The sequence below is a fragment of the Conger conger genome, chromosome 1 (genome assembly GCF_963514075.1).
Source record: "Conger conger chromosome 1, fConCon1.1, whole genome shotgun sequence".
Taxonomy (NCBI): Eukaryota; Metazoa; Chordata; class Actinopteri; order Anguilliformes; family Congridae; genus Conger; species Conger conger.
In genome coordinates, this window is record NC_083760.1 from 45,471,387 (window position 1) to 45,493,205 (window position 21,819).

General features: G+C 41.6%; 1 protein-coding gene across 2 annotated transcripts in view; it reads left to right on the forward strand.

The window, feature by feature from the left end:
- ivd (isovaleryl-CoA dehydrogenase) overlaps positions 1-21,819 on the forward strand; it is a 40,741-nt gene that overhangs the window by 8,683 nt on the left and 10,239 nt on the right. For both annotated transcript variants that reach the window (XM_061254233.1, XM_061254241.1), the window contains exons 2-5: positions 7,995-8,084; positions 10,591-10,642; positions 12,144-12,313; positions 14,401-14,494. In XM_061254233.1, the coding sequence (XP_061110217.1) occupies positions 7,995-8,084; positions 10,591-10,642; positions 12,144-12,313; positions 14,401-14,494 (406 nt within the window). The remainder of the gene's footprint in view (positions 1-7,994; positions 8,085-10,590; positions 10,643-12,143; positions 12,314-14,400; positions 14,495-21,819) is intronic.

Genomic DNA, 21,819 nt, shown 5'->3' on the forward strand with positions numbered 1-21,819 from the left:
TACCCGGGTTTTTGCTTCAGCGACTGCCGAAGCCGTAGCCCTTCTGGCCACCCGGTACCTGTCTGCTGCTTCAGGGGACCCCCGGGCCAGCCAAGCCCGAAAGGCCTCCTTCTTCAGCTTGATGGCCTCCCTCACTGCTGGTGTCCACCAGCGGGTTCTTGGGTTGCCGCCCCGACAGGCACCGATGACCTTCTGGCCACCGCTCCTGCTTGCCGCCTCTGCAATGGAGGCTTTGAACGTGGCCCACTCGGACTCCATGTCCCCAGCTTCCCCCGGGATGCGTGAGAAGTTCCTCCGGAGATGGGAGTTGAAGACCTCGCAAACAGGGACCTCCGCTAGACGTTCCCAGTTCACCCTCACTACACGTTTGGGTTTACTGGGTCTGTCCGGCAGCCTCCCCGGCCACTTGCTCCAACTCACCACCAGGTGGTGATCAGTTGACAGCTCTGCTCCTCTCTTCACCGGAGTGTCCAAGACATACGGCCGCAGGTCTGATGATACGACCACAAAGTCGATCATCGATCTTTGGCCTCAGGTGCTCTGGTACCAAGTACACTTATGAGCTACCCTATGCTCGAACATAGTGTTTGTTATTGACAATCCATGACCAGCACAGAAGTCCAATAACAAAACACCGCTTGGGTTCAGATCAGGCAGGCCATTCCTCCCAATCACCCCCCTCCAGGTTTCCCCGTCATTGCCCACGTGAGTATTGAAGTTGCCCAGCAGAACTACGGGTTTCCCTTTCCAGGATGCCGCCCAGTGACTCCAAGAAGGCCATATCATGGAGTCTTTGAGTGGCAGACTGGCAGTTCCATAGTCCATAATAAAGTGAACACAAGACAAGAGTTCAGAATTTCATCTTTTTTCCCTGGCATTTACACCTAGATGTGTTAAACTACTTAGAACACATCTGGTATCATACCATCCAAAAGTATTGGAAATTTAATTTAACTAAATGAAAGTAAATAACACTTAATATTTGGTAGCATATCCCTTGCTTCGACCCATTGGCATCATCAAATGGCAGCTCCAGTGCAATGACCCTGTGATCAGACACACCCAGGTCATACACAAGGAGATTGCTGATGGGGGCAGAGTCAGTGATGACTAGATCTAATGTGTGCCCTCTGTTGTGTGTTGGGACGTTGACATGTTGAGTGAGGTTTGGGTGGGCGGTAGATGAGCAGTATTGTCGTGGGGGAGGGGGGTTTACATTTAAATGTTAGGCATTCAAATCACGAGTGGTTAGGCAGAGGGAGGGGGGACAACTCCAGATCGAGATGGTGGAATACGGCCAGGCCACCACCGCAGCTAGTGCTACGGGATTTTTCAATGTATTTGTAACCGGGGGGATGAGCTTTATTTAAAGTGGTATAGACCCCTGGCTGTTGCCACGTCTCCGTGAGGCACATGAGGTCCAACCGTTTGTCCAGTATGTGGTCATGAATGAAAGTGGATTTGAGTTTGAGGGATTGAATATTCAATAATTCCATTTTGACGGTAGAAGGAGTAATGAATCTCTGTATGGGGCGAAGTACTGTGAAATCCACTCCTCTTTTTCTGTGCAGCCTGTGCAGTGTGAAATCCACTCCACATTTTCTGTGCAGCCTGGTGTGAGGCAGCCTCACTATGTTTTCAGTGCTGCTACTAAATCCAGGTGCGACGATGTTCTGATGACGTGTGCAAGGTGCAGCAGAGCGTGCAGCAGAGCAGATGGAAGGAATTGAATGACCAGGCTGGGAGTAGACAAACTTTTGACGGGAGCTTCTATGCGTGTAACGAAGTCGGCGTAGAAGTCCAAGTTGTTTGATAACTGAAATGCACGAGGGGGTCGTGCAGTTTTTAAATTCCAGCAGCTGAGAGGTGAAATATTTCAGCATTGTTGGGTTACCCGTTAGCCAGCCAGGCTATCCAGTGCCGCTAGTTGGCTGAAGGGCGGCTAGCGGAGGGCTGGCTATTGTGGAGGTAGCGGTCCCAGGCAACGAGGCCTAACCGCACCAGTGACAGCTGAAAAACTGCCCAGGGAAATACCTCACAACAGCGCTGGCCGAGACATGAGCTGGAGCGTGGTGGACGTTGAAGTAAACCAGGAGTGCAGGTGATCCGAATATGGATGACTGAAACGGCGGGTTAGACGGGCGGCAGCAGGTAGGAAAATCCGCACAAAAAGCTCAGTGCACAAAATGCTCAATACACCACGCTTAAAAACAACTAATAATCTGTAAAAAAAAGTCTGTAAAATCAACTACAGATAAGTTAGATCTAGCTCAGGTGGAGAAGCGGCGGACAGTCAACGCCAGCGTCCTCTCCCCTGGGTAACATGTGCACTGTATGGTTACACTAGGACTCCAAAAATAAGGAACTGTTGTAGCTAAAGCAATGAAATATTAAAATAGATCATACATATAGGACCGTGAGTTAATGCTTTCAAACGGTATATCCTGTTACCATATTGATTGAAAATTGCAGGCTGAACACAGGGTGCACACACACCATTCACTCACACACTCATAACTATGGGCAATTTAGACTCTCCAATCAGCCTAACCTGCATGTCTTTGGACTGTGGGAGGAAACCAGAGTACCCGGAGGAAACCCACACAGACACAGGGAGAACATGCAAACTTCGCACAGAGAGGCCCCGGCCGACGGGGATTCAAACCCAGGACCTCCTTGCTGTGAGGCGGCAGTGCTACCGACTGCACCATCCATGCCGCCAGCTCTCAAAGACTTCATAATCTTAAAGTAGTGCACTGTAAAATGTGTTGGCAATTTAGCATATTAAAGTTCAAGGCAATGTACGTATTTTGCTCTTTACGAAAGCATGCTTTATTCCCAATGTGTCCATGTGTCCTATTTGGGGCCACATATGTGACCTGCTATATCAAAATCAGTAGTATTGACCAAAAAATGTATTTTGGGTTGCTGTGGCCAGTCAGCCTCTTGGGGACACACGATAGGCGGGTAAGCCTGTGTGGTTACTTGCGTTACTGTCACTTTCCTCTCAGCTTTGACCAGTCTGCCTATTCTCCTCTGACGTCTCATTAACCAGGCGTTTCTGTCTGCAGAACTGCTGCTCACTGGATTTGTTTTCCATTTTTGGCACCATTCCTGCAAACTCTAGAGACTAGTGTGCATGACAATCCCTGGAGATCAGCAGTTTCTGAGATACTCAAACCACCCTGTCTGCCACCAACAATCATTCCATGGTCAAAGTCACTTTTATCAAGTTTTTTCCTCATTCTGATGGTAGATGTGAACATTAACTGAAGCTCCTGACCCGTATCTAAATGATTGTATGTATTGCACTGCTGCCACACAATTGGCTGATTAGATAATCGCATGAATAAGTAGGTGTAAAAAAGTAAAAATATTCCTAATAAAGTGCTCGGTGAGTGTATATGTCCATATTAGCCCATTTTCATATTGGCATACATATGGGACATGTATGCATTACTCATATATGCTAAATATGTATTACCCACATATGGGACATCACTTTCATAGGTACAAACTTGTATTCTAGCAACACATAAATGGATGCATAGCAGCCATTATAGCTGCCTACTGAATTAATGATGAGAAGTTAACCAATCTAATTCTTATGATGCATTAGATGGCAGATGGTCAGTTCAACATAACGAACATATGTTCATTCATGGTTACTTACTTTTTAAACTTTAAAAGTAGACTCTGAGCCTTTAAAGTCTATGTACAGAACAATGTAACTGACTGCTAGTTTGGGCTGTGAACTTTAGGTCAGTTGGCTACTAGGCAGTGAGAATTAGACAAAGTGAGTTAAATTATATATATTTTTTAAATTGGATTACAGAGAACAGACGGCGGATGAACGGATGGCTCAAAGCAGTCACATAGTGAGTGTACGTTATTCTATATTAATGACAAGACATGTTGTCAGACCAGTGGCGGTAGCTAGTTAGGATGGGCCCCGGTGCAAGATTTTTTTAATGGGCTCTTCCTCGCAGGCACACGCAAACGCATATAGCCTAACCTAAGCAAGCACGCACACACACACGCATGCACACAAACACACACACAGCACCATTAGACAGATATTTTATAGACAATACTTTTGATTATATTTGGCTTTTGAGTAACTGGTTATTGGGATGCAGGCTACATCGTTTGAAATACTTTAGAACATTTGAATAAATCGTCAGAGCCATGGACCAATGTGGATGTTCATAGAATCAAATCAACAAATCAACTAACAATATCTGGAATGTTTACATAACTAAAGCTTAGGCCTATAGGTTACTCATGTAATAAATTCACTGAATGTATTGTTCACAGTGTTCTTATGCCTAATTCACTGAATGTATTTTTTACAATAAAATACGAATTAATGTATGTTCAACTCCTCCTCCAGTTGATATAACTAAACAGACATATTTGGACGCTTCCTCTTTGTTAAGTGATACAATTTATACTTTCTATATCATAATGTTTTTAAAAACAGCCCCCTGACTTAACATTGGTGGAACACTGAGTTTACAACAGAAAGTACATTTACGGACTTTGACTAATCTTAATGAATCATTGTAAGACTGAGCAATGTAAGAATGAAGTTAGCTCACATTAACATTACTGGAGCAAAACTGGAATCTAGATGTCTAGGGGGGGAAATGTAGGTTGAGAGACATTTTTACAAATAGACGGACTAGGCTAACCCCAATACAGCTCAGGGTTTACCTGGATATAACATGGCTACGTCCTAGTTGCTAGAAAACTTTAATTTTTTGGCCAAATGTAGCCTGACTTTCCCCTTGAAAAAGTACAGTAGGTTAACATTATATCAAGCTTGCTATCCTACCTGCAAGGTTTCACCGCCATCGGGTGCAGTGATTGCGATGGGCAACTGCTACTGGGAACAGTGTAGCAGTTGAGCAATTTTTTTTTTTTAAGCCGTCCAGTTCCTCCTTGTTATTCTTTCTTTTCGCCAACCCACTTTTGTGCTTCAAGGGCATTTTCACACTAGGCAGCTAAATGGCGCCATAACATTGCCACTCCTGTAATGTGGAGAATAGGCTAAATTGTTATGGCGGTACTCCTCAATCAAAGGTGCATAAGAATACATAGTGGACGCAGTAATGTTGTGAGACTTCATTGAGAAATCATTTAAACCAATACACCACTTCCCAAATGACGCATACGGTGGGTAGTATTCAAATTTAACAAAACTAATAAAAATAATTAATAATAGGCTAAATAATTACAGAAAAATTACAGATTACTCTGATTTACTACATCCAGTATCAGGATGTTACTGTGTCTTCTATGTATTCTTATGAAAATTTGGTTCAGGCGCTGGAAGTACAGCAATGACAATTTTGCCTATTCTCCACATTGCAAGGATGGCAGTCTTTTAGCCTTATATATACTGCTATACATTTGTTTTATTAATGAAATGCTATTACATTCCAATTTTGTTATTAATGGCATTTAATTGGACTAAATAGTGAAGTTGTCAATGACATTTTCGATTTCATTTCATACTCTATTATTCCAAATCATAGGCTATTGAGATAAAGTTTTAGCCACCTAAAAGCTGACCTTTTAGGCAATGGTAGGCTGTAATTGTAAGCCTGAATAGTCACCCTCTGCATGTGCTTTCTATTTTAAGAATCTTAGAATCTAAGATCAAAGAGGTTCTTTGCTGTGAACAAGTGATCCTGATCGCTCGTCACCCACGTTATTTTAAGAGGGGGATCGTAAGATGCATTTAAAGAGGTTCTCCAACTGGAGACATATCAGGAGCTGGACTTTAAAAGGCGCCAAATTGTTTTCAGCTGCATAAAAGCTACTGCTTACTAAGATAATTAATTACTGTTGTGACCCAAAATCTACCTGCGTTACAAAAACCAGGCCGTAACACAAAACCACTTCAGCTATAACCACAACTTGAAATAAGACCCATTCGAGTGATGGAGAAAGACCCAAAAGTGATGTGTTATAAAGCAAGCAGGCATTTATTAACAGCAGAGGAAGTAGTTGGATATAAGTTAGACTAAAGTTGTTCACTAAAACCTGAGCAACAAGCTTAGCACAGGTTGCAGGGTCTCAGTGGGAGATTGGAAACCCACACCAAAGATAGAAATGGCCCTCAGTCCATCCTCCAATCCCTCATAGATGGTCCAATAGACCTGACCGGCGAATCTGGGTACTCTGAAGTACTGTGAGGTACGCTCCCCTTCTCGGGGGTAAGTACAACACTGCAGGAATAGGATAATTTACCCAAATTAACTTTTGACAACCAAATTAAAAAAAATTCATTGTATGCCTGACAAGCTGAAAGTATTCTGAGCATTTCCATACCAAATTTAAATTTTCAAACAAAGCTCTTATTCTCAAAAACTACTCATCGTAAATTTTCACCCCCGAGAAGGGGCATGGCTATGGCGGTGACATGTTGCTGTTCTGGTCCATGTTGGAATTACAGTGATCCTTTTTCATCCTTAAAACCTGCACTCTTAACCTAAATCAGGGGTCTCCAATCTTATCCAGAAAGGGCCGGTGTGTGTGCAGGTTGTTGTTTTAGCACAGGACTAAGACAGCTGATTCTACTCATCTAGGTCTTGATTAAAGACCACGATTAGTTCATTAGTATAATCAGGTGTGTTACTGCTGGGTTAAAACAAAAACCTGCACCCACGCCGGCCCTTTTAGGATAAGATTGGAGACCCCTGACCTAAATTGTTTCCAATAGCTAAGTAACACAATTAACAAGCAAGCGGCATGCGTCAAATGTGCATCCTCCAACGTAGATCTCTGGAACGGGGCCATGACATCATCCTCTCCACCTACAGGGGAGACGGAAACCAGCGCGGTAGCACACGCAGTCCCACAATAAACAAACAGAAAATCACATAACAATTACTAACAGAAATTAATTATTAATTAATTTAAAGAATCTATTGTCCATGCTTCCCAGATTCCCAGATTGCTGGGAATGCTTTAAACATTTATTCACAAATTACATATTTCAGATTATTTTGTCTTTGCTTTACTCTGAGAAACTGTGACTTGCACAAATGTAGCCAATTATAATGACTTCACTGTCTGTTCAGAGTTGTATAAAAGTGTTATGGTACTCAAACCCGTGGTATATCGTGGATATTGGCACAGCTAGGAGGCGTAATTAACCACCCCGCTAGCTGTTCCAATATCCAAGATATACCACTGGTTCTCATAAGAGGCCACCCATCCAGGCGATCACATGATACTCCCAGAAAATAAGGTAACGTTAGCATGCAGTTATCACAGAACCATGACAGTGCTCCTTTAAATGCTCTGGGCTGCCTGTAACATAGTGGTTAAGGTACATGATTGGGACCCGCAAGGTCGGTTGTTCGATCCCCGGTGTAGCCAAATAAGATCCGCACAGCTGTTGGGCCCTTGAGCAAGGCCCTTAACCCTGCATTGCTCCAGGGGAGGATTGTCTCCTGTTTAGTCTAATCATCTGTACGTCGCTCTGGATAAGAGCATCTGCCAAATTACATTAACGTAAATACCAGGAAATAAAAGCTGAAATTCTGAACTCTTGTCTTGTGTTCATCTTTTTATCCCAAATGTATTCAATTTATTGCAAAAACAAGGGAATTTGCCTTGCTGTTCCAATACTTTTTGAGGTGACTATTTACTAAATACAGTATTTATGAATCCAACTAGCGTGTGATAGAAGTGCATAGATTTCGTGAAGTATTCCGGTAAAATCCTACTTTGTATTTACTAACAACAATGAACTGGTTTACCATATCCTCCGATTCAGAGAATGAGCTGTGAAGAAGGATTAAGCTATCGTCGTGTGAACCGCCAAAGTACAGTTCAAATTTTTGATTGTTCGACCAAACCCTGGAATTTTTTGTTATTGGGAGAGGGGGCAAGGAGGTATTGATTTGCTTAATGGAACAGCACATTTTTCAAATTAATAGAGACTTATATTATATTTTTCCACTGTGTCCTTTCTGCAGCTGAGGCAAACAATCCAAAGGTTCTGTCAGGAGCAACTGGCGCCTTTTGCAGATGAGATTGACAAGAGCAATGAGTTCAAAGGGATGCGGGTAAGAACCAGTGAGATCTAGATTTAAACTGTTCTGGTTTGAATTGTATTTTTGCTAACAGCAGACTTGTACTTTTGGCCATTGATAAAATTGTAAAAAAAATTCAGTCACTTCTTTGTTCCAAAATTTTTATTTTTATAGTTTTCAACCTAACTCAGCTACATGACTTATGGATTTAAGATGTTGCTGGCGGGTTGATATTTTGGGAATGTTGCAGATGTGTGGGGACATTTGGATCTAGGTTTGTATTTTCACCACTGTTTTTAGGGCTGAAATGTTGTGAAATGTTTATTGGTGAAACACAAATAACTATGTTACTTGTAACAGATTCCATGGCTTGAAGGAACAAGTTGGCACAGAGCCAGCTGGCTATAGTCTTTAATAAGGTCTGGTAGGTTTTTAGGGTCAAAAAAATTATTTGTTTGAACATGTTGTGGAGGCATCCACACACAAATGTGACGACTGTAACAATATCAGAGATAGGGACTTGAGTCAGCGACTCAATCTCGAGTCGCACTTGAGTCGCATACACATAGACTCCAGACTCGACTCAGTCTGCCAAATGCCATCGTGAACAATGTCACAACCAATTGTTATTTTTCAATGGTTTATATGAAAAATAATCCTTGGTAAAAACACACCCAACTAGCATAGCAACCGTGATGAATTTCTATCGTCATACTGTTGTTTAAGCTGTATCATTCTGGAGACTTGAGACTTGACTCGGACTCTAACTCAGAGACTTGACTTGGACTTGCATTTGATGACTTGTGAACTGTCTGAACAATATCACAATATCACTTTGAAGTCTCTCTGCATAAAAAATCATGACATATTCTGCAACAATTTTCATGTTATCTTTGCAAAGAAAAAATGAATTGGTAAATATAGGATTAAAAAGAGATTGCACAAGATCATAAAAGAACACAAAATTAATCAGGGTTAAGTCACCATCCAAGTACAAAGGGCAATTCAAAAGAGGCTTCAGTTTTGTGTGATTAAGACTGAAAATCAGCAGGAGTTTTTTTTGCCCCTTAAGTATCACACCTTCTCTTAACACAAACTTGAAAATGAGAAGCTCAAAATAAAATGGTTACTATTCTTGAACCCTTTCGACTACAGGGAAAATCCTGGTCTCATCTGAAAAGTAACACTTTTCAGTTTGTTTTCCAAGAGTCAGAATTACTAAGTATGTCTAGGCAGTTTTCTGAAAAAGACATTTGGAGACTCCCAAAGGACACATGGAAATAAAATGATTTTATGAGTTGTAAAATTCTGTATTTTGCTTACTAAAGTATAAAATGCACTTCCCCCCTGCCTGTTACCCTCCTCCTACCTCTCCCTGTTAACCTCCCTCTCCTTGCGCTCTGCTCAAACAGCAACAGGTAGAGCTACTGCAGCCAATGTAAAAAATAAATAAATAAAGCGGCCACTTTGGGCGTCCAGTAACAAAGTGCTTTGATAATGACGACATACTTTTCAATCGTGAATAAAAATAACAACTTGGACGAAATACAAAGTAAATCCAGGATTACAGAAATGAATCCAATTAATCGTACATCACTCGTATTCAGAAAAAAGTCTATTCATATTCATTTTTTCTTATTCGTATGAAACGAATACTTGGCTCACCCCTACTAGCTAGGTGTAGCTCACTAGCTCAGTTTGATTTGGTTTCACCATTTTGTAAAGTCCAAACATGTCCTCAGCGGCATTCAGCAGTTCTAGCTAGCTACAGAGCTAAATATAAATATACAAAATATTATCTCCAATCAGTCTCTTGCTACCCTGCTACTTAGCTAGAGACCCATCTCTCTCCCTTGCTAGCTAGTTAGTGATCTTTCGTTAGCTGGAAATTATGTCTATCTCTCGCTAGGCAATATTCAATCATGTGCAGCAAGGATACTGAATGATCTAACCAGTCATTTAAAGCATCTTACGGCAGCTAGTCTCGGTGCATATTTAGAATGCCACGAGGGTGAAGGCTGAAGGCCTTATTTTTCCCGTTCAGGGCTCTTTCTCTCTTCATAACCACCCCCATTGTGTAAATAAAGACCAGCAACGTCCAGAATTTTTGTATCACCCTGTGTTCAGCTCTTCTGTCCTCCCAGCGGAGTCACATGGTGTGTGACTCATCTTTATTGGCTAGTAATGCATGGTTACCCCTTCATCTTGCCTTCAACTCATTCCAAACTGAAACAGTGCCTTGGTACATCATTCACTGGCTTGGTCCACGTGCATTAAACACCTAAACTGATTCAAATATGCCTCTTTTTAACCTCAAGTAAAGCCTTTGCACTTGCAGAGTGCTTTTGCTTAGGGTTGTATCGAGGCAAAAATCATGTACAGTGTACTTTGCTTTACTAAAAAGGGAGTATTCGGCCAATACAAATGTTTGGGACGACTGAACTGCGCTATTTTGGTTTCTTGAATAACAAACCAACATGTATGCAATAATTTGTACCAGGAACTGAGGCTCATTCAATCTATTCTTGTCTTGATGCAGGAATTCTGGAGAAAGATGGGTGATCTTGGAGTACTTGGGATCACTGCTCCATGTGAGTGGATCTGTTTCTCCAGGGCAGTGATCAGATTAATATAATTTAGGTTTCACCTTATTGTGTGGTTTGTACAAATGGTGGTTTGTATAAATCAGATAATTATACAGACAAACAACATACATTTCACCAGGAAAAGCTGGTAGAAAACCTCCCTCCCTTGATAAGGCTTTGGCCAATTTTACCCTGTTCTGGGCTGGATTCTCGGGGCTCCACTAGATGATCACATATGCTCTCAACGCGTTTTGCTGTGTAAACCAAAGATATATGCTTACAGCAGAAATGTGACCATGATGATTTCATCTGATGAACCATGCATTTCTCTAGGCAGCACCTTGCCCAACCTAATGCCCACTGATGTGTAATAGAGAGTTTGTATATATACAGTTAAATGCAAAAGTGTTGGGACAGTGACATGGTCTTTGTTTTGGTTTAATACTCCAGCACATTGGATTTGGTTTTGGATGTATTTGAAATAACACTGAAGATGAGGTAAAGTATAGACTGTAAGATCTAAGATGAGGGTATTCAAATCTGGCTAGAGATGTCAACCATGGAGCTAAAGCATAATCTCGATGACCTAGAGGAAATGGTGAATTTCAGTTCACTAAAAATATTTTGCATTGCTACAATTAATAGTTTACAAGTCACTTACCAAAAAGCCACCCATCTCCTGTGCACCTTGAGCAAGATGCATCCCAACTTCAGTATTTTGCAGCACAAAGGAGTCACTCTCCTAACATGACACAAATAAATAATATCAAATATCCCATATCTATATTATAAAGTGTCATTTTATTGTAGAATTATACAATAGCCAATTGAAATTAATATCATTATTTTGATTAATCCAGAATTATTTTATAATTTGAATACTGTAAAACAGTCTATCAACAAGATAACTTTTATATATTCTTATAAACACTGTTTATGTTTATACGTTTATCAGAGTATGCACATAGAATAATTGATGCTGGTTTGAAGGTAAAGGGTGGTCACACCAAATATTGATTTGATTTAGATTTTTCTTCTGTTCACTCACTTTGCATTTTGTTAATTGATACTATTAACATTTCTATTTTTGAAAGCATTCTTACTTTACAGCATTTTTTCACACCTGCCTAAAACTTTTGCCCATTACTGTATACCATCTATTTGTCAAAAACTTACATTTGGAAAATGGCAGGCTAAGTGTACATGATTTGTACGACAGGCTGGGACCACTTAGAAGAAATTCTAAATAGGAGAAAATTGGTGAATTCAGAAAGTTCCCTTAAATTGCTAGTAAGCGATTTAAGAACAAATTTGTTCTTGCACATGAATGATTCTTGCATCAGTTTTTGTTTTAAAACCTTGCTTTCTACTTTTTAGTCTTTGATCAATCAGCTGTGTAAAGAGTCTTTGTGTACCCTGAAAAGTGCTTTACAAGCTAAATATATTATTATTATTATTATTATTCTTTCAGTGGATGGAGGTTTATTTCCTTTTCCTCTGTTTGCAGTGGAGCTGGGTGGCTCGGGATTGGGCTATCTGGATCACGTGATTGTGATGGAGGAGATGTCGAGAATATCAGCAGCTGTGTCACTTAGCTATGGGGCACACTCCAATCTCTGCATCAACCAGCTGGTGCGCCATGGCAACGAAGCACAAAAGGAAAAATACTTGCCCAAGGTTTGACCAGCCCGCCTTGAAAACCTATATGCAGGCCCTAGATTTAAACCATTCCACTGACTAATGCACATGCACACCCAAAGTCCGCCACAAAAAAACACATAAAGGCTCAGATTTGACCTCTCTGTACACACTAGCCCAATATTTTACATTGAGATGGCCATCACATAATCCCACATAGAGTCCCCTTCGAAAGTATTGGAACAGCAAGGTCAATTCCTTTGTTTTTGCTATACACTGAGGTCAAAAGATATGCATGAGATGACAGATCTGAATTTCTGCTTTTATTTCCTGATATTTTTATCTAGATTTGTTAAACAATTAGACCACCAAATTTTTAAGTGAGAAAAAACAATTTTGGACATGACTGACAGTAACTTGTGATGGTTGCAGCAGGATGAATTCAGAAGACAACAAAAACATTCTGTCTGCCGAATGCATCCAAACTAATTGGGAGGAACTTCATCATGCAGCAAAACAATGACCTAAAACACACTGCCAACACAACAAAGGACTTCATTAGGGAGAAAAAGTGGAATGTTTTAGATTGGCCAAATCAATCACCAGACCTTAACCCAATTGAGCATGCATTTCACCTCCTGAAGAGGAGATTGAAGGAAAACCTCCTGAAACAAACAACTGAAAGAGGCTGCAGTAAAAGCCTGGAAAAGCATCACAAAAGAAGAATGCAACAGTTTGGTCATGTCAATGGGTTGCAGGCTTGATGCAGTTATTGCAGGCAAGGGATATGCTACCAAATATTAAGTGTTATTTACTTTCATTCACTTAAATACTCTCTGTTCTAATACTCTTGGTAACCGAAAAATTGGGTGGTCTCATGCCAAAGGTGCGATGTTCTAAGAAGTTTAACACATCTTAGGTGTAAATACCAGGAAATAAAAGCAAAAATTCTGAACTCTTGTCTCGTATCCAGGGATTGGTCTGGCGGGTTTCAAGGTGGGCAGCTTCAGAACGCACTGAGCTCCATAATAACTGGCTCGTGGCAACGATTTCTAGATCATTGGGCTTGATGTCATCTTTGTTATGTGCGTTCTTTAGTAGGTCTTTGTAGCAGAGTTTTGCCCACCTGGCTTTATAGGGGCACCAGATGGCTACCCATATAGGATCTGTCTTTGGAGGCATCCTTCAGGCATCTGAATCCCATAATATCCAGTATAATTGCTTTTGCTAAGGCAGCTTCCATGCTAAAGGTATTGGTTTGGGTTTTTCCTGGCTAAAAATAAGGCAGAGGCACAGTACTTTTAATCGTGATCAAATTTATCACAATCTTGTTAGTAGTGCGAATTATACATTTTAACGGTCCGTAATTTGAACACAGGGCCGACGGGCAAACTAGCCGAGCTAAATGGGCTTAAAAGTATAGCTATAATATTTTCCCACTTATTACTTATGGGACGTACACTCACCGCATTTAATTAGGTATTTATTAGACTTATTTTTTAGACTTCTACTGCTGTAACCTATCCACTGAGAGTTATGATGCGTTGTGTGTTCAAGGATGCTCTTCCGCATACCACTGTTGTAATGTGTGGTTATTTGTGTTACTCTCACCTTCCTGTCAGCTTTGACCATTCTCCTCTGATGTCTCTCATTAACAAGGCACTTCTGTCTGCAGAACCCCTGCTCATTGGGTTTTATTTAGTTTTTTACACAATTCTTTGCAAACTCTAGAGACTAGTGTGTGTGAAAATCCCAGGAGATCATCGGTTTCTGAAACTCAAACCACCCTGTCTGCCACCAACAATCATTCCATGGTCAAAGTCACTTAGATACATTTTTTTCCCCATTCTGATGGTTGCTGTGAGCATTAACTGAAGCTCCTGACCCATATCTACATGACTGTATGCTTTGCAGTGCTGCCAACTGGCTGATTAGATAAACGCATGAATAAGTAGGTGTAATAAAGTAAAAATGTTCCTAAAAGTGCTCAGTATATGTACTAGTTCAGGGAAAGGCATTACATGGTGGAACATTTCTGGCAGTGCATTAAGCAGAGCATCCCTACTTAGAAAGTCAGTGTTTTTTTACTGGATCTACCATGACTGACTGAAGCTTTTATCTTACAGCTGATAACAGGGGAGCACGTTGGGGCCTTGGCTATGAGTGAGCCCAATGCTGGCTCCGATGTGGTTTCCATGAAGCTGAAGGCCAAAAAGGAAGGTGAGCCACAGTCTCCTCTACATCAGCCAACCATGTTTTTAGGCTGAAGTGGTAACCGAGTTTGAGCATGAATAATTTGACTTGAAATTATCAGTGAATATGCTTTTCCAAAATTGTTTAAAACACCAATATATTAAGTAGAGGTTGACTGATGCATTGACCTGACCTATCAACTGGGCCTATATTGAACTGTGAGTTTGGACGTAGACACATGTGCACACACAAATAAACACATACAGGGGATAAAATGAGACCTGCCACATGTAAAAAGACTAACTTTGAAGCAACTAAATGACAATTACAGAGGCAGCTGCACAGATGAGTCATTAATGCCTGCAATTCAGTGAAGCATTAAGTCACGCCTGCAATTCAGTGCCTGAATTCTGGGTGAAATGATCACAGAAAATGCTACAAACTATCAGCTGTTGATACTTTGTGTTCTATATCTAATGTTAACCAGAGCTAGCTTACCTACATTTTCCCGGGCCGTGTAGTTTAACTATTTGTAAAATCAAGTAGAATTGTTGGCATAAAACAAAAATCCTGAGACCAGTAGCTTCATTATCCATTGGATATTGAAAGAGAAAATTCCCTGCCTTAATTAATCGTGTCACCACCACGATTGCCCTGCACCATGTAAAATCAAATACATTGCCAAAGTTTACTGTTACATAAAAATATAAACCATATTGTATAGATAAAAGTTCAGTCATTAGACCAGTCACCTATAGTATCAGTACAAAATGTTTTAGATTTACACTGTTTTCCATCAGATTCCCTGCCTATAATAAACCAGATTTATAGTGTTGCCACCATGATATGGTGCTATCATGTTATATCACGCAAATATTGGAATTATGGGTGTACAACACTGTCTGTAACAAAGTTCTCAACAGCATCAGACACATTTCATGACAATCAAATCTGTCAGGCTGAAGCCATAGGGAAGAGGGATGAGAACGATAGAATTATAATTTTAACAGATGTGCTTTAAAAATGACACGTGATCAACCAGCTTGCCTGGACGTAACCTACATGGCTTTAACTACAGACTGTTGGACATCTGTGTACCCAATATCAATGTAAATGTAAATCTTTAATTTGGTAATTATGGTATTATCTGACAATGTTGACATTTAAATGGAACTATTTAAGATTGCCCAAAATAATGGTTGAAAATGCTATTACATTTTTGTCCAACAGGGGCAGAAGGACACTTAACAAAAGAGGTGCTAAACTGCCCAAAACTATGTCTTCAGAAATTACCACAAATTTGAATTAATGACTTTGTAAACGGTACATCACAAAGTTGATATTTATGATGTAAAAAACCAAAAATCCAGTGAGCAGCAGTTCTGTAGGTAGAAGCGCCTTGTTAATGAGACATCAGAGGAGAATGGCCAGACTGGTCAGAGCTGACGGGAAGTTGACATTAATGCTAATAACCACACATTACAGTGGTATGCCGAAGAGCATCTCTGAACATACAATGCATAATAACTCTAAGTGGATAGGCTATAGTAGTAAGAGTCTAATAAATACCTAAAAAAGTGCTCGGTGAGTATATCCTGTAACAAACATAAAGTCTGGTGTTGGAGTACAAAATCTGGACCCCTGAGAAATGGGGAAAAATAAAATGGTCCGAGTCATAATTTACTATTTTATAACAGGGTTTAGATTGGAAGCCTTAAAAGTGTACATCATAGCCAGTGGTTCCACTCGAACAGCAGTTCACAAACTTGGGCCTGTGTATGCTCATTTTTGTTCCAACCACAATAGCAATCCCAGAATTTTAATTTAGCATAATTAGGTCCTTCACATTTAGAGGGGTTATGTAAGCCACATTATGTCAGATATAGCTATGAATGCCATGAGTGCTGCATTTAGGGACGTCATCACAGTGTGCTTTTGATAACATCTTCTTCCATTAATTTTGCTGGAACCTTGCCAATCTTTCTCTCTTCAAATGCTTTACTCCATTTACTGTCGGAGGTCGGAATTTCAGTTGAAATGTCCAAATTCCAACCACCAAGCGTGCATTCTGCACTGACCCAACGGAAGAAATGTACCACTGGTAAACTATGCTCCAGCTAGCTAACTAAACTTTTTAGTTAACCATTTGGCTCCTCGCAATTTCATTGTTCATATCAGCTGTGTAAAGGCTAATCGGTGGTAGCCAACAAGCTGATATCAAAAGCATTTCCAGGCCATGACAGCCATCTTGCAGCGGTGCCACTTGCGGAAGAACTGAATTGAATGGGCTTGAATCGAACCACATGTTTCCTTTCCAGTTATATTACAGTTCAATGGTTCTGCCATTGTTGTGTGACTTCAGACAACTGCTTCTAGATGGATAGATGGATTTGATTTGTAGATGGATTAGCAAGGTTCTTGTCAATGAATGAGCCATCTTTGTAGGAAAAAGCCTTTAGAAGGGAACATGCTTTCTCATCTAGAGCTTAACATACTATCTTTATGAGCGCATCAGATCTAATCACGAGGGAATCATTTACCTCCAGCAATTAATAGAAGTGCAAATTGCAAAGCGAACTCACAAAGGCACATTTTTATATGCTCTTTGTAATGCGGAAAATATAATAATAAACTCGACACTCGACATAAATGCAATGTACAGTGCATAATCTCTAACAAATAAATATATTCATAATGTTCCCAAATGTCCTGTGAGATTTACCATTTGTAGGATTTACCATGGTGCACCAGTTATTGGTTACGAATTACATTTTAATTCGGAAGAATACTTCGATTTACTTTTTGCTTTTTCGATGCCACTGCACTGAAACAATTAATTATATTATTTTTCATTTTCCCAGGGCAAGTCATTAAAAATGTATAATTTAATGGTTCATTGTGCTGCCATTATTAGAAAACAAGTAAATCAAAGTCTTATTACAAATATATTGGCAAACAAATTAAGTGGCAAATATACTGCCAGTTCCTCCCTCAATTTGGATAGTCAGGCTATGTTCATTTTGCGAGTAAAAGATTTGAACTTAATTATGTTACATTATGAGAGTTTGAAATGTATTGCTTCATACCGGGCCCCCAAAGTTGAAAAATCTTATTATTTTTTGCCCATGATAAGTTTGTGGGCTCTGTAGCACACTTTTGTCCATTTTAACGTGGGCAGAGCCCCACATTCCTATGTCTATATAAGGAGTATTATCCTGTTTTTGGCATGCGATTCATCTGCTCTTTATAGCATAGCGGTTAAGGTAAAAAGACTGGGATACGCAAGGTCGGTGGTTCTAATCCCGGTGTAGCCACAATAAGATCAGCACAGCCGTTGGGTCCTTAAGCAAGGCCCTTAACCCTGCATTGCTCCAGGGGAGGATTGTCTCTTGCTTAGTCTAATCAACTGTATGTCGCTCTGGATAAGAGTGTCTGCCAAATGCCAATAATGTAATGTAATATACCGGGGGTGCGCAGTTATCCGAAATGATTCAATGCTAGATTCACTAATCAAATTGTAGTTCACAAGGTGAGACTTAATTCAACCAATGTATTTTATACAGATACAATGTATTTTATACAATGTATTTTATACAGATACAATGTATTTTATACAATGTATCTTTGTGGTGCGTCGCTCTGGATAAGAGCGTCTGCCAAATGCCATTAATGTAATGTAATGTATTGGGAATTAGTAGTGTTAGCCTATAGAAATGTGGATGTTGCTAACTTTACCTCATCAGTACAGACATTCACTTAACATTCAGTAAACAAATGTTTGTTAAACATACAAGTTAGCTAGCTTCATGTAGGGAGGGCAAAATGGAGCTTTAGAATATCGACTGCTGCGTGTGCACGTGAACTCATCAATACAATACAAAGATGATTACTGAGGCCTAGATCCAGGTGATTTACTCGTTAGGGTCAGGTGACTATAATTCCGGGGCTGAACTTTTTAATCTGAAGTAACTCCATGCCTTTTAAACTATCCAACTGCAGTGGCAGTTCTGTCTGGTGTTAACAACCATGGGTTACTTCAAACCCAGGATTTCAGAATGAAGATGGTTAATTTCCACCAAGAAGGAGAATGCTACAAAAACTCTCTCAATGTTTCAAACTACCTATTTCCACTGGCAGAAACATTATTAGAAAATGGAAGATAAATGGAACAGTCTAAAGGCAAGGTCTGGAAGACCAAGAAAGATTTCAGATAGAATGGCCCGAGACCTGGTAAGAAATGCTCAGAAGAACCCACACATCACTGCAGAAGTGCTGCAAAATAGGTCTAGCTGTTCACAGGACAACAATACAACAAAATGAAGCGTCTGAGGTATGCAAAGCCTGAAGCTTTTTGGAATATGTGCTTTGTACTGACGAAACCAAAATGTTTTTTTAGCCACCGCTAAAGATGGTATGTCGAGGTAAGGTAGATAAAAGGGTGAAGCCTTTGTAAAGAAGAACACCTTGCCAACTGTGAAGCATGGAGGTGGATCCATTATGCTTTGGGGTTGTGTGGCAGCTGGGTGCACAGGAAATATTGTGCGAGTGGAAGGAAGAATGGATTGGACCAATTATGAAGAAATTCTAGAGGCTAATGTTCATATCAATCCAGACATTGAAGTGAAAGGTTGGCTATTCCAGCAAGACCATGATCCAAAACATACCTCGAAAATAACCATAAAGTACCTCCAGGAAAGATGGCTGAAGGTTTTGGAATGGCCACCACAGTCCCCAGACTTGAATATTTTTGAAAATATGTGGAGAGATCTCAAACATGCCGTACATGCAAGGAGGGGGTACCTTTACATTGAAAACATTTTTTTAATATAAAGGTACAATAGGTAATTTAGGACTCCTAACAGTCAAGTGTGCATTATTGTTCTGCAGTGGGTTGGTTGCATTTTCTCCTGGATTAGTTAAGTATTATTTGTTTGCTTGCTGATTCTAAATTCAGTTTAGTTGTCATTATAGTGTTCTGTTGTGTACTTGTTTGTTTGTTAGCTATTACAAGTGGTGTTTATTTAGATTCAGTGAAACTGGGTTAGGTGTTTGTTTCTCTCAGGTAAGCTAGGCTATTAAGTTAGGCTATTGTTTTACTGGCTGGCAGGCCACAGCTTTTGTTGTAGGAGGAGCCAATACTTTGCACCCTGCTCAGGCTATTAGTACTGGCACACCTGAACTCACTTCAGTGTGCATTAGTGTTCTGCAGTGGGTTGGTTGCATTTTCTGTATTCAGCGTCAGTGTTATTTAAGCAGTTGCGTAGCGCACCAGCGGCAGCTGTGTGCGGCAGCCTCGGCTACTTGCCTCGGCGTACGAAGTCGCAGGTGTACAAAGTCGGGGGTGTCTATCTACGGGTGTCCATCGAGGCTGTCTGAGAGCCTGATGTTTGATTTTGTTTTTGCTGACTGCCCTCATTCCACTGTGTAGTATTCCCCTTGTCCTCCCTAGTTCCCTCCATGTGTTTCCTTCCCATCCCTGTCCTCTCTCCTCTCCCCAGGTCCCAGTCAGGTAGGAGGTTCGCCTCCCGCCAACATGGGCAGAATATCTCAAACCTCATCTTCCCTCCCAGATCCCCTGGTATTGATCTCTGTGTGGCTGGTGGCCTCTGGAACTGCCAGTCCGCCATCCAGAAAGCAGACTTCATATCTGCCTATGCCTCCCACCTCAACCTTGACTTTCTTGCTTTAACTGAAACGTGGCTCTCACCAGAGAACACAGCCACCCCGGCTGCCCTTTCCTCTGCCTTCTCTTTTTCCCACACACCCAGATCCTCTGGCAGAGGAGGTGGCACAGGTCTCCTAATCTCATCCTCATGGAGATCTAGTGTCTTCTCCTCATCCCTCTCCTTCTCCTCTTTTGAATTTCATGCGGTTTCTGTTACTCTGCCGTGCAAACTGTTTGTTATTGTTGTTTATCGCCCCCCGGGTCCTCTGGGAAACTTTTTGGATGAGATGGACATCCTCCTCAACTCCTCACCTGTCAATGACACCCCCCTGATCCTCCTGGGTGACTTCAACCTCAACTCAGAGTCCACCCAGTCTACCTTTCTCTCCCTCCTCTCTTCTTTTGACCTTACCCTCACTCTTTCCCCTCCCACCCACAAAGCAGGCAACCTTCTTGACCTCATCTTCACAAGGAGCTGCACAACAACCAACCTCTCTGTAACACCACTCCATATATCTGACCACTCCTTCATCTCTTTCTCTCTTCCACTCTCCTCTAACACCATCCGTCTCTCCCACCATCCACTGTCACCTGTCGACGGAACCTACGCCACCTGTCTTCCTCCACCCTCTCATCTACAATCCTCTCCTCCCTACCATCTGCGGAGTCTTTCTCTCGACTGTCTCCCGATGATGCGGCTACAACTCTCATGTCCTCCCTCTCATCTTCCTTTGACTCTCTGTGTCCCCTCACCACTAGCTCGGGCCTCCCCCCCCAGTCCTTGGCTTTCTGATGCTCTACGAGCTGTCCGAACCGAACTGCGGGCCGCGGAGAGAAAATGGAAAAGGTCCTGTCTCCCCAGTGATATGGCTTCCTTCCATGCCCTCTTATCATCTTTCCATTCCTTTGTCTCTCTAGCTAAATCTTCCTTCTTTCACTCGAAAATTAACGCGGCCGCCTCTAATCCCCGCAAACTGTTTTCAACTTTCTCCTCTCTTCTGGCCCCCCCGACCCCCCCACCCCCCTCATCACTCACACCTGATGACTTTGTCTCCTTCTTTGAAAAGAAGGTCGATGCTATTCGCAATTCCTTCTCCCAACCCTCCACCCCTGCTGACCCTCCTACCCTCCCCAACTCCCTAACCTCCTTTTCTCCCCTCTCAGACGCCGACACACTGAAACTCCTTACTTCCCACCGCCCAACCACCTGTCCTCTTGACCCCATCCCCTCTCCCCTCCTACAATCTATATCTGAGGACATTCTCCCTTTTCTCTCCTCTCTAATCAACACCTCCCTCTCTTCCGGCACCATGCCCTCTTCCCTGAAGAGGGCCAGAGTCACTCCCCTCCTCAAAAAACCTACTCTTGACCCCTCTGCCCTGAACAACTACCGGCCTGTCTCTCTTCTTCCCTTTCTCGCTAAAACCCTGGAACGGGCGGTCTGCTCCCAACTGTCCACTTATCTTCTCCACAACAATCTCCATGACCCCAACCAGTCTGGCTTCAAGAGTGGCCACTCCACTGAAACCGCCCTGCTCGCGGTCACTGAGGCACTCCACTCTGCTAAAGCAAAATCCCTCTCCTCTGTCCTCATCTTCCTCGACCTATCAGCCGCCTTCGATACAGTCAACCATGAGATTCTGCTCTCATCGCTGTCTGGGATGGGTGTCACAGGTTCTGCACTCGC